Here is a 12,012-nt window from a genome sequence, read left to right on the forward strand (position 1 = left end):
CACCAGATTGGTTATTTATTACACCTTTAAAAAGTTCGAGAAAGAAGTCCCAATTCCAGGACACGCCCCTCTTTCTCTCACTGTTGCAAGCCCTAAAATTCCTCTTTTCTTTCTTTCTCCCCTGCTTTTCCTGCCCCCTTCTCCGATCGGCATCTGGTAAATCTTTACTCTTTGATTCTCTCCCTCTTTGTCTTTACACACACACACACACACAGTCACTCACACTCGCATACGTAAAGATTTAAGGGGACTGGTTGTTCGTTTTACGGATTTGGGAAACCGTTGCAATTTTTTGCTGTTTTTCCACTTTTTATTTTTTTGGTTTGAAAATAGGTTTGGATCTGGTAAATTTTGGTACTTCTAGGGTTTATCTTCTCGATCCCGTGGCTCCTTTAGTCATTTGATTGTATTGCAACCGGTTCTCTGTGCGTCTGTCTTTTTTATGTTTGAGACCGAAGTTTGTAAGTGTTTGTGGAGTCCGTTCATGCGTTCCTCCTCCCCCTCTTAATGGTCTTTGTGTGCTTGACGAAATGCCTTGTAGGACAGTAGTTCCCATAATGGTAACAAACAACCTTGCACTTGCATTTGTGCACCTGTTTGGTTGATAATTTTAAAGACAACTTCCAAGGTCATTGTCTCACAGGCATTCGTTCTAGGTAGGTACTAATTGAGGTACCTGTTTGAGACTAGTCGTATACAACTTAACTGGGCAAGCTGCCACTGACTTACTTTCTTTGGGAAATCTTTCCCTCTCAGCAGAAATGCCACAGAATCGTCGACCCCAAGCAGAAGCACAGGCTGACTCTTCCTCTGAGGAGGAAGAATCATCAGAAGAAAATGAAGAGCAAGAAGAATCTGAATCTGAAGGTGTGGCGTTGTCACCTTCGCCAAAGAAGCCCTTGGCTCAAACAAAATCACGGACCAGTCAGATCTCTGCACATCCCCAATCCTCATCCTCTGATGACTCTGAGGCCGAATCTGATTCTGACCTTGATTCTCCGTCCAAAAGTATTACCCCAGCGGGCCCAAATATCAAGCCTGCTGCTTCAAGGCCCATGGAAGAGCCACCTAAGGCAACCAAAAAGCCCAGGTCTAAGCCTAGTTTGGGCAGTCCAGAGTTGAAGTTGGGCACCACCCCTGCAAAACGACAGGTGGGCAGTGAGACTACGAACAAGCAAGAGTTGAAGAGGGTGAAAAGGAAACTGACAGATGTGGATGGAAGTGTTAAAGATGACAAAGAAAAGAAGATTCCCGATGAATCAAAAAAACAGTTGTTTCAAAGGGTGTGGAGCGAAGATGATGAGATTGCCATTTTAAATGGTATGATTGAGTATATGACAAAGAAAGGGGCTGACCCGGTGGCTGACCAGAATGCTTTTCATGATTTTATCAAAAAATCGCTGCATGTTGATGTGAGCAAGACTCAATTGTTGGATAAAATCCGGAGATTGAAAAAGAAGTATAAGAACAATGCAAACAAAGGTAAAAATGGCCAAGACCGAACTTTTGCGAAGGCCCATGAGCAAAAATCTTATGAATTGTCAAAAAAGATATGGGGTGATACAGTTAATGGTGTAGGAGTGGATAGCACAAAGGTTAATGGGAAAGCAAGGAAGAGCAAAGATCAAATAGCTGCTGTGGCCTTGGCGAATGTTGATGAGCTTGCATCACCAGATCATGTGAAGGAAGGAACAAAGGCAGAGAGTGAGCAAAATGCAATGAAGCCGTGGTCTAGAACCAATGATGAGTTAAGTTTGGAGGAGAAAATGGTAAAGAATGGGTTGAGGCTGATTACTGGTCCTAAGAAGTTAGAATTGGAGGAAAAGAGTAAGAAAGTTATAGTGCATGAAGTTGAGCATTATTTGAAGCAGCTGGATTTACTCCGCGAGCAAACAAAAGTAGTATTGGAAGCAATGAAGTCATCAGAGCAATAGGGTTCTGCTCGGGTAAATCATGTTTTGGGTTTTCAATGATTGATGCAAAAGACAGGTGTCAGAGTGAGTGTGTGTTGTTTTTATTCATAAGGAGTTCTCAGAAATTAACTTACTATGAATTTGTAGCATCTCTACTTAGATAAACGTCATATGTCCTGTGAGTATACTCTAATTGCCATGTATGAAATTTTTATTTAGCACCTTAGAAGTTGATTATGTTTTTTTGATATTTTGGTCTTGACTACTAGAATGATAAAATTGTTGTGTCTCGTCTTGTTTGATTGGTCTTTGCCTCTATGGATTGTTCTGTCTGCTATAGAAGACCTGTTATTTAATTTTTGTTATCAGGGTTTTACAACTCTACATCATGGGGCCCCTATCCTGTCCTCTTTACTGATCGTTACTACTAAATTCAGGCTTTATATCTGGGTTAAATCTGTGCAGCACTTATCTTTTGTTGTGTCCTGTTTTCGCCTGTCATTGCAGTTTTATCATGTTCTATTTGTTCTCTTCATCCTATTTGTGTTTAGCATTATCCACTATATGTATGGAATAAAAACCGAGATGCTTTGATTGATTAAAGATTATTGATGTCATGCATAGTGGAGATGTAAGAAGATGAGAATCACGGGTGGAATCAAATGTTGCTGATTATTCATAGACCCTAGTTGGTCTATCTCGATGACCAGATTTTCCCACTTTTTTGAAGCGTTTTTTAATGCATCTACACAAAATAAGTCTCTTTTTATTCCTTTTTTACAAAGCAAGTTTATAACAAACACATATATCATGTGGCTAGCATATCTAATGTATGCCAGAGTGCTACTAATTTGACAGGTCTTGGGCTAGCCAATACCTTTAATGTGGAAGTTATGAAATCATCCTAATGTATGCCAGAGTCGATACCTATTCACAATCAGAACCCTGGGTTCCAATTTTAATCCATGATGTCAAATTAGGACAACTTTTGGACCAATCTAAAAGGTAGGTTATAATCTAATAGTCGTTTTTTAAACTAGTTTTCACGATCATGATGTTATTTTCTCTTATATAGCAAGGGTCTCTTCATGTTTCGTTTCAAGTTTCAACTTTAATTATTTCTAGTTAGATGCTCAGAATGTATATGCCTGTTAACTTGAAATTACTTTCTACTTGAAAAGAATAAAAATTCTTTTCAATTTGAAATAGACCTTAAATTAAATGTGTTGGGTCTGTGGGCAATTCCTTTGTTGATTGTTATAGGAATTTTGGAGAAGTAATCTATTTGCCAGGTGTTATTATTTGCAAAAGTGTTTCAAGTGAAATTGTGGAGAATTTGGTTCTGCGAGTGCAGTGAACCAGTCTTTCAGTCTACAACCAAGCCCCTTCACCGGCTTTTTCCTTGAAGAACTAGTCCCTCTATTCGAACGTTCCGCAAAAGAACAAGCCCCCCCCTCCCCAACACACACACAAAACCTAATTGTTCCATACGTATATATACATATATAATCTGAATTCTACTCTACTGCAAATCATTCATCTTAATATTAAACGGAATTAAGAGAGAGAACCAAAATCATAAGCAGAAATTTTGATTTATGAATTAGCCTCCATGCACAAGCTATCTGAAAAGAGGAGAAGACGGCATACTTGGGATTCTGGTTGCCATGGATGATCGGCTAGCGAAGCTGATCGGCGTGATTTTGATCACTCCCGAAGCGGATTAGTTTTCAATCAACAAAATCAAATCTGTCTTCCATAAATAATAGCAGAAAATATAAGAAGAGGAGAGGTGACATACATACCTTAGATAGTCGTTCCAATGGACGATCATCGATATTGTGTTCCGATGAAGTAGATCAATCTCCGACGAAGACCTACTACGAATATTAGTAAGTTGCAGCAACGCGTGAAGTGTTGGCGGGAGACTGGAACATTAATCAATTTGTTTCGCTGCGCGGCGCATAATCTCCCTAGAATAAAAAAAGATAAATATATATATATATATAAGAAAATGGGTAATTTTTCGTCTTCTTTAGCAAATTAAAAGCGTTTCCTTAATATTGCTAAATCACGCGCCCCCACCCGTGCAAAGGCAAGAAGTTGCGATGAAGTCTGGAAGAAACAAAGAGAATGGTATGGTAATACGAGTGCAATTATCTTTCTTTCTTTCTTTCTTTTTTTCTTGTAGAAAAAGACAATAGTAACAATTAACGATTATTTTATTTTATTTAAAGCATATATTTATTATGGGAGCTGGTCAAAATGGTTTTTAGGGGTATAATAATTACCCAAAAAAAGCACTATTTTTAAGGATTTTGAAAATTATAAAAGTCTTGTAACAAAGCCAATTAAAAGACATTTCGTTTGTGGACACGACTAGCATAATAATAATAATAATGATTATTCAGTGTTCCTCCTCTTATATATTTACAGGCTACGACAGCTAGCTGGTCGATTAACGAGTTAAAATAAATACAGCTGGCTCACACCAGCTGGGTTAAAATAAATTTGATATGATCTGTCGTAACTTCAAACAGAAAATCATTACTAAAATCTGGAACGGAATCAAAGGGCGTTTGAACAGTGTCATCCCAATGGACTTGCTGGTGGCGTTCGATCGATCGATCGGTCGGTCAGAACAAATATACTTAGAAGAGTTCGAACAGAGAGAGTAGAGATCTTGAGGTCAGGCAATTAGAGTTCTAAACCTAAACTTGCCTTACCCGCAACTTGATGCCATTATTTCGCCACACCATTCTACAATGGGGCAGGAACCTTCACTTACCTTGACTCCACCTGATGAGCAGCAAACCCTACTGTTCTGTGCACAAAACCATTCAAGTACCAATCTGGGAGACGGATATGAATCAGAAGCCACCACACCACTGAGAAGATGAGACAATTACAAATTTCGCAAGGCACAGCAAACCAAGCAATTACAGAAGGAACAATCTATATACTCCATTTTCTCTTACTAAGACTTTTTACTTTTTTACACAATAGATCACTTAAATGTTTCTATATTTGCTAGTCTAATCGCATCATGACTACAAAATTTCAACCAAGTCCATAAGCAGCAACCAGAAGATTTACCAACATGGAGAAAATATATGCTTTCTTTTTTTCTTTTTTTTTTTATTTGTCCCTTAACCAATGAATACCATAGCGCAGCTATGGTTCATGGTCACTTGCATGATGATCTGAGACAGTCCCCTCAGATGATATGTCCTCTACATCGAGCTGTTCAGGACGAGTAGGATCTGACTGGGTCTTGCTCGAATCCCCGCTCTCAGTCTGCGCGGGTTTCTTGTCAGAAGTTGGACCCGAAAACCCCAGTGGTGAGCTCTGCTTAGCCTTCTGTTTCCCATATGCATCCGATGACCCCGGCAATCCGACTTGAACAACAGATTTAGTAGGAAGAGGGACCTTGCTTTCAAAGAAGTTCGAGCTTGTCATGCCAGGAGGACCTGGGGCAGGGCAGGTTGCCACCATTTGAAGCACCTCAGGAGAGGGGTGCAATCCAGTGGCCATTTTCATCTGGGGATCTGGAAATACAGATGAGGATGATGGATTCATCATATTCAGATTTGGGGGAGGAGGCATATTGAGGTTAGGTTCAACCAAAGTAAGTCCGGGAGTTCCCATCGCTGGTTTTGTGACTGGAGGAAATGTCGGTGCCAAAGGAACCGAGATTGAGAGAGCACTGTTACTGTCAAGACCACCATGGAGGTTATGGCTGGTTCCTGCAATATCTGGTCGAAATTGTCTGACCATATGCGCCCTCCGCTTCCTTTTCTTCTTCTTCAAAGCTCTCCGTGGATCCTTTGGATGGGAAGGCGGTGGACCTGGAATCACAAAAGGAGGAATAGTTGAGTTCTCTTCTCCATATAACAGGCGGACTGATTGTGCCACTGCCGATACGGTTGGCGGTAGTTCAGGATCTGGGGGTTTTGAGGGAGCCGCTACTGCTTCCCTAAGCCAATGAGGCAGCTTGTTCTTTGAAGAACTACTTCCAGCTACCTCTTCTTTTCCCTTGAAATCAGAAACATTAGGCACTTTTTTAAAATCAGGCAGCAATCCTGAACTAAGAAGTTCACTTCCCATACCCATACTGGAATCCCGCAAAAGATTTAGGGATCTATCAAGAAGACTTGGCAACTTCCCAAACTTACCTACCGCCTGCATTTCATCCTTCCGCTGTATATCAAAACTGCTTGAGCAATTCAAACCAAGGGAACTAAAACTACCAGTTCGAAATGAATTAGACAGAAATTGCTGCTCAATCTGCACATTTGAAGACGTCCCTGGTCTGTCAGAGGGCCCAGCTGATGAGTCTCCAGGGACACTCCTGAATTTGTCAGCACCCCAGGTCGTAGAAAGTCCAAAATGATCGTTGCGCAATCCAAGTTGATCATATGGCTCCGCATGCGTTGAGCTTGATGCAAGATCACCACAGCCCAACTTCATTTCTGTCAGGTGGCTTTGAAATTTCAGGGCCCCACCAAATCTGCTTCCATGTAATGCTCGGGCCATCATTTCATCAGAGATTGATGGAAACAAGGATGGCTTGCCAGATTTTGTGAGCTTGGGAAGCTTTGGCACTGGAAAAGCTGGTCCATCCATGATCTTGAGCTGTTCATCCTCCCATCGTGCAGACAAATCTTCTGCAGTTTTAAATTTTGAGAATCTTAATTTTGGGTCCCGAAGCATGGCATCCCAATTGCCCCGTCCATGTCTCCTAACTCCAATCCAGAGGAAATCAAGTTCATCTTCAGACCAGATATCCAATTTTGATTTCTTTTTCGGCAGGCTGCTCGATCCAGACCCAGCCCTCATCATTATGTTTTCAAGAACCTTCCGGTGGTTTTCAGGGAAGGTTGAATATACAGGGGTTGTCTGGCCCAAACCCAACATGGGAGCCAACTCTCTCTCTTGCTGAACATGCTTTGATGCGTCTTGTGGGAACTTCAAATTTGGAAACAACGGCATTGTGGGAAGTTCTTGAATGGGGTTGCTTGAATCTTCAAATCGTGTTCCCAATGAGAGATTAGGTATCAAGTCAGGGTGGGAGTGGGGCAAATTTCTGGCTGGAAATGGAAATCTGGGTAGGAACTTTTCATCAAAGGGTAATCTAGGCAGGGCCATCTTTTCTTGAAATTCAGAGAAACTAGATCCTGAATTCTCAATACGATCACAACCCCTTCGTGGGGGAATAGCCGGAGGGTGCTGCAAATAAAACAAGAATTATAATGAGATCCCTGTGGAGCAAATTGTTTTGAAAGCAAAATGCACATTGCAGGCAATGTGCAGATGTAGGAGGGCGTAATACATGTAGACACACACATAAAGAGAGAGAGAGAGAGAGAGAGAGAGAGAGATTACTGTGCTAATTGGGAGACAATTATTAGGGTTGCTATTTTTCAGCCACAGAGGAAAAGCTTCCATTGATGCATCTGGCAGTTTAAATTTGTCCAAAGCAGTCTCACGACCCCTAATGTCCATCTCATTTGGAGTCACAGAGCTAGGACCTATATTGAATGGGAACTCTGGCCTCATTGCTTGCCTGCTTTGCCTGCTGTATGATTTTGAGAAATTCCTCTTGGATGACTCTAGTTGACTAGCATTTGGAGCACAAAGTCCAAGAACTGGTAATAAATTGCTGCTGGGAATGGAGTCTGTACAGCTGGGACCTGGTAATTGGTCACTTGGCAGGAAAATATCAGGAGGACGATGACTAAGAGAGCTAACAGGAAGATCTGGATGACCACTCAGTTTATGTTTAGAAATTTTGCCAAGTCTCAAGGGAGAGTTGGTCTTGCTGTTAGGTCCCTCCAATCCCTGACCACACGTGTCATCCTCCAAGTCAATCATTGGAGGCTTCTCTTCAACAAGTTGAACTAATTTCACCACTTGTGCCCTGTCCTTGGAATTGAATAAAGAGATTTGAGGAAGTGATACAGGACCAGGCACAGCATCAATAGGAGCAGGTGTTTCCTTTACATTTCTCTGAGCCAAGCGATCTTTTTGTCTAGCCCGAAGCCTGGCACTATTTAGACAACAAAAAATATATAGTAAATTGCAACATTCAAAGAGCCATTTTAAGTGAGACTCAAATCCAAATATTCCCTTGTAATGGAAGATGTGATTAAAATGGTTTGACATATGAGAAAGTGTAACAAACACATGAGAAGAGTAGATGGATGGAACAAGTTTCCACAAATATGGTAGAGAAAACCTAAAGAAAACTTGGTGAAATACATGGGGCATAATGACCTTATAGAAGATACTGTCACAGATAGAGATGATTAACAAACTAAAATTATGTAATAGTCTCCACTCAATTAGACTAAGGCTTCTTCTTGTTATTCTTTTATGTATATAGATAAGGTAGAACTAGAAGAGACAATGGATTATTTCATTGAGCCCTAAACATGCATGAACAAATAACTTTCTTAGGGTCTATTCTTTGAAAACTTATTATAGATATATAGTTATTTCATTGATCTAATTTCTTGAGACCGATTTATTTTGTTCAACCCCATTAAAACACACAAACGGGAGTCTCAAGCCTGCCCTATCAATATAACACATAGCCATATGCATCCAGATTAATGTGACTTCCTTAATAATGAGTGAGAGCCAACATTCTTAACAGTCTGAATGACACACACTAAATGAGCCCAAAACATCTCTACATAAGACACTAAAGATTGTCAATACTATGTGGGTACAGGAAATGGAAGTGATATATAAAGAGAAGGAAAAGTAAGATGGTACGACAACTCCCAGCCAAAAAATAAAGATTTAAGACAGAAGGCCTCAATAATATTTGTTATATACAAATATCATAACAATCTGCAGTTACAAATACAGATGTATAATATAGTTACTTTCTTCATGTTATTCTCAAAAACACACACATGAAGTCATCAATTTGTTAATTAGCATGTCTTTGCTGACACTGTTCAAGATTTTCGAAATTTTTTATTTAGTCATGTTCTTACCATGTCAAGTTTGTGTCCAAAATAAAAATAATAACAATGAATTATGACACGCTATTTTGGCACAAGGAAGATTCTGAATATGCACCCGTGTCTGATGACTTTGATTGATGTATTGAATACAAGTACAATACTCAAAATGAAGTGTCCATATCTCTTTGTGCATAACTGATGTAACAAATGAAATTTTAGTAAATTTCTTTATCTATATCAATCAATCGATCAACAAGCCTTAATACCTCCAAGTGGGGAAATTTTTATAACTATAGAATACATATAACCATTTCTAGTCATGTCCTTGACATATGATGTCTAAAATATTTTAGAATTCTTGTACCAACATGTTCGTGTCTTATTGTTCTCTGTCTGATGCCTGTCAGTATTCTTAGAGCTCTATCATACAATTTTCCATTTAGATACAGCAACTTGGATAGTTCATTTCATTATTATTCTTATGAGGTGCATAATTTAAGATAGAATAATGGCATGTCCTAACATTTCAGTCTTATGTTTTTAGGATATCAAGTCAATATATGGTTTAAGCCAGACCATGTTAAAGGCCAACCAAATGTCAGATGTTGGAGGCCTGGACTCTCATTTAATTGCCATATCCATAATTCATATCCATATTAAGTTCAAATAATCTCAAATCACTCATTTGCCAGAATCTTAACCAAAGCAAAGTGGGATAGAGATATGCATGTTAAGAAATGAGAATTTACAATTTTGCCTTTAGAGCTCTTCCTGCTGCTGTGTACTCTCTTTGTGGCTCTGGTTCAGGTTCTGGCTCCTCTTCAGGACCACTCTGCTTTAAAGAAAATAAAATTACACAGCAAGGCTAAGCCAGGTGCAGTTTGCAATAGATGCAAGAAGTGAAGTTCCTTTAACTTCAAAATTCACAAACTTAATTTAGAGGCACCGCATGTATATTCAAAGAAACAGAGTAACAAAAAACTGAACTCCTATGCTCCATAAGAGGAGTTTGAAGAGACATAAATAAACACGGAGCAATATATAACAAAGAACATTTGACAAAGCATATACTATTTAAGAAACAGGACTAAAACATGCAGTAACTTTAGGAACGAATGCATGAGCACATACATTCAATACTTAGGTATAGTACATCACATGTTTTCTATTTGATCATTCACAGTTTTGGCAAATGCATTAAATCAATGGGCAATGGCTACCTCCCATTCTTCCTTGGCAGTAGAGGCATGACATAAAATCGAATTTTATGACTTCATTTATGGGCAAATTACATTGCTCATCCCTGAACTTTGTTCACAACAAATTGGTCACTATAGAAATAATTTTTGTCACCACAACCACAAAACTTTGATTTTTGTAAAAATTTAGTCCATTTTTTGATTTTTTTTTTTATCAAATTTTGTTATCAAAAGTTGACGTGGCATATTAATATAAACATCAAAATTACTTGATGCTAAAATTAACCTAAAACCCGTGAAAAAGTAATTTTAGGGTTTATATTAGTTTATGCTACGTCAATTTTCGTTAATAGAATTTGACAAGAAATCAAGAGAAGGACTATGTCTTAACAAAAATCACAGTTTGTTATGAAGTGCAAAGTTCAAGGACTAACAATCTAATTTACCCCTTCATTTATCTCAAAGTCCAAGCCTCCTAGCATCAAAGGCGTTTCAGAATAGAATATAATATTACATAAACCTGTAAAAACAATGAGTCATAATGGAATCTTCCTAAGATAAGTTCTCCTTCCATGCTCAAACATAATGAAAAGTTATATTGGACACTGTTTGGATGTGGCCAATCAGATTTTCATGAACCAGAAATTCCCTGAGGCCCTTATGCCCTCTCCTTCAAAGAGAAGGATTTGCAGAATATCACCTAAAATACAAACATGCAGCTAAAAAAAATGTCTTCCTTTGAGAAGCCCTTTTCTATTTTCATATAAAATCACAAAAGTAACCACAAATGTTTTGGCTAAGGCAAAGCATCATAGCAGCCAATGTGGGACTTTATCTTCTTGTAGGGGTTTATTTATCAATTTTTATAAACAACAACATATCCAGCCTTTATCCCACTTATTTATCAATTTTTATATTTTATAATATTTATTTATTTGGATAGCTAAACTTGGGAACCTAAGAAGTCAGTGTGTGGTTGCACATTTCAAGTTAATATGCTGCTGCCAAAATTTTCTAGCTGGATTCCCATAATGTTTAAGATTTCACGAACTTGACACGGCCTTATAGCTCGAAATACATGTACTGCTCCAGATTCTGTTATTCCCATGTTCGAATTCTAATTCACAAACAAAAACATACAACTCTTTGGGCAGTACTAGTTACTTCTTCTATGCAGGCCTCTTTCCCTCCATATTAAATTGGGAAAGGAAAGAAGCTATCTTGCACGTGTTATTACACCAATTGTGCCAAAACCAAAGATGAGACCTCATTATACTAGTTGTGTAGTTGTTGGATATTCTATGACCAGCAAAGCATAAAGAGTTTTGAACCTAGAATCTCCTGCTCCTCACTCTGTTATTGAATCTGCTCATGCTGGTTCCTTTGGAAACAAATTTCCTCTAAAAGACAACTGAAATAGTGATGGTGGAAAGAAACAAAGGCTAAAGACAAAGGAATCAGTGTCTTTGAAGGTCTTTGGAATAATCCTGGAAATTCACATTGGACTGCTCTTCCTAGAATTCTTACATAACAAAGAGGGTATAACATGGAAGTCATCTTGGGATGATGAAAATCAATAAATGAATGGATTTTTGCATTGGCCGAAGGTGCTACTTTGGACATCTAACAATTAGATTTGGATGAGTGTTGCACATTCCTCAGCAAAATATAGGATTCTTCCAAGTCCAGGGTTCGTATAAAAATCATTGAATACAGAATACCTAACAAAAAAAGGAAGGTATTTCCCCAGTTTGAGCAACTACTAACTACTGCACAAGTTAAAGGGCCTTTTCTTCACATATCTTTCATGGATCACTGGACTAGGTTCTCTCTAACCTTAGCTAATTTTAGGGTAAACCTATGGTTTGAATTTAGCATTTGAGGTCCTTGCGGGTTTTTTTTTTTTTGGTTGGTAAACCACCC

General features: G+C 38.7%; 2 protein-coding genes across 15 annotated transcripts in view; one reads left to right on the top strand and one right to left on the bottom strand.

Annotated features, from left to right (window-relative positions):
- On the top strand, positions 1-2,278 carry LOC127808846 (probable transcription factor At4g00390). 3 transcript variants are annotated; one of them, XM_052347510.1, is made up of 3 exons: positions 36-156; positions 542-656; positions 760-2,278. In XM_052347510.1, exon 3 carries the CDS (start codon positions 762-764, stop codon positions 1,932-1,934), a length of 1,173 nt encoding a protein of 390 aa, XP_052203470.1. In that variant the 5' UTR covers positions 36-156; positions 542-656; positions 760-761; the 3' UTR covers positions 1,935-2,278. The 3 variants fall into 3 exon arrangements, with proteins under 3 accessions (XP_052203468.1, XP_052203469.1, XP_052203470.1); XM_052347508.1 differs by lacking the exon at positions 542-656 and having other exon boundaries at positions 1-156; positions 757-2,278; XM_052347509.1 differs by lacking the exon at positions 542-656 and having other exon boundaries at positions 21-156.
- Positions 2,279-4,818: 2,540 nt separating this feature from the next.
- LOC127808966 (protein CHROMATIN REMODELING 4) overlaps positions 4,819-12,012 on the bottom strand; it is a 32,357-nt gene continuing 25,163 nt past the window's right edge. For 11 of the 12 annotated variants that reach the window (XM_052347723.1, XM_052347725.1, XM_052347727.1 and 8 more), the window contains 3 exons: positions 9,640-9,725; positions 7,299-7,962; positions 4,819-7,142 (listed from right to left, as the gene is read on the bottom strand). In XM_052347723.1, the coding sequence (XP_052203683.1) occupies positions 5,088-7,142; positions 7,299-7,962; positions 9,640-9,725 (2,805 nt within the window). In that variant the 3' untranslated portion in view covers positions 4,819-5,087. The remainder of the gene's footprint in view (positions 7,143-7,298; positions 7,963-9,639; positions 9,726-12,012) is intronic. The other variant, XM_052347728.1, reaches the window with a different exon arrangement.

The sequence above is a fragment of the Diospyros lotus genome, chromosome 8 (assembly GCF_014633365.1).
Source record: "Diospyros lotus cultivar Yz01 chromosome 8, ASM1463336v1, whole genome shotgun sequence".
NCBI classification, from domain to species: Eukaryota; Viridiplantae; Streptophyta; class Magnoliopsida; order Ericales; family Ebenaceae; genus Diospyros; species Diospyros lotus.

Coding starts and splice junctions, on each gene's coding strand:
- LOC127808846 (XM_052347508.1), top strand. CDS start 762: ATGCCACAGAATCGTCGACCCCAAGCAGAAGCACAGGCTGACTCTTCC.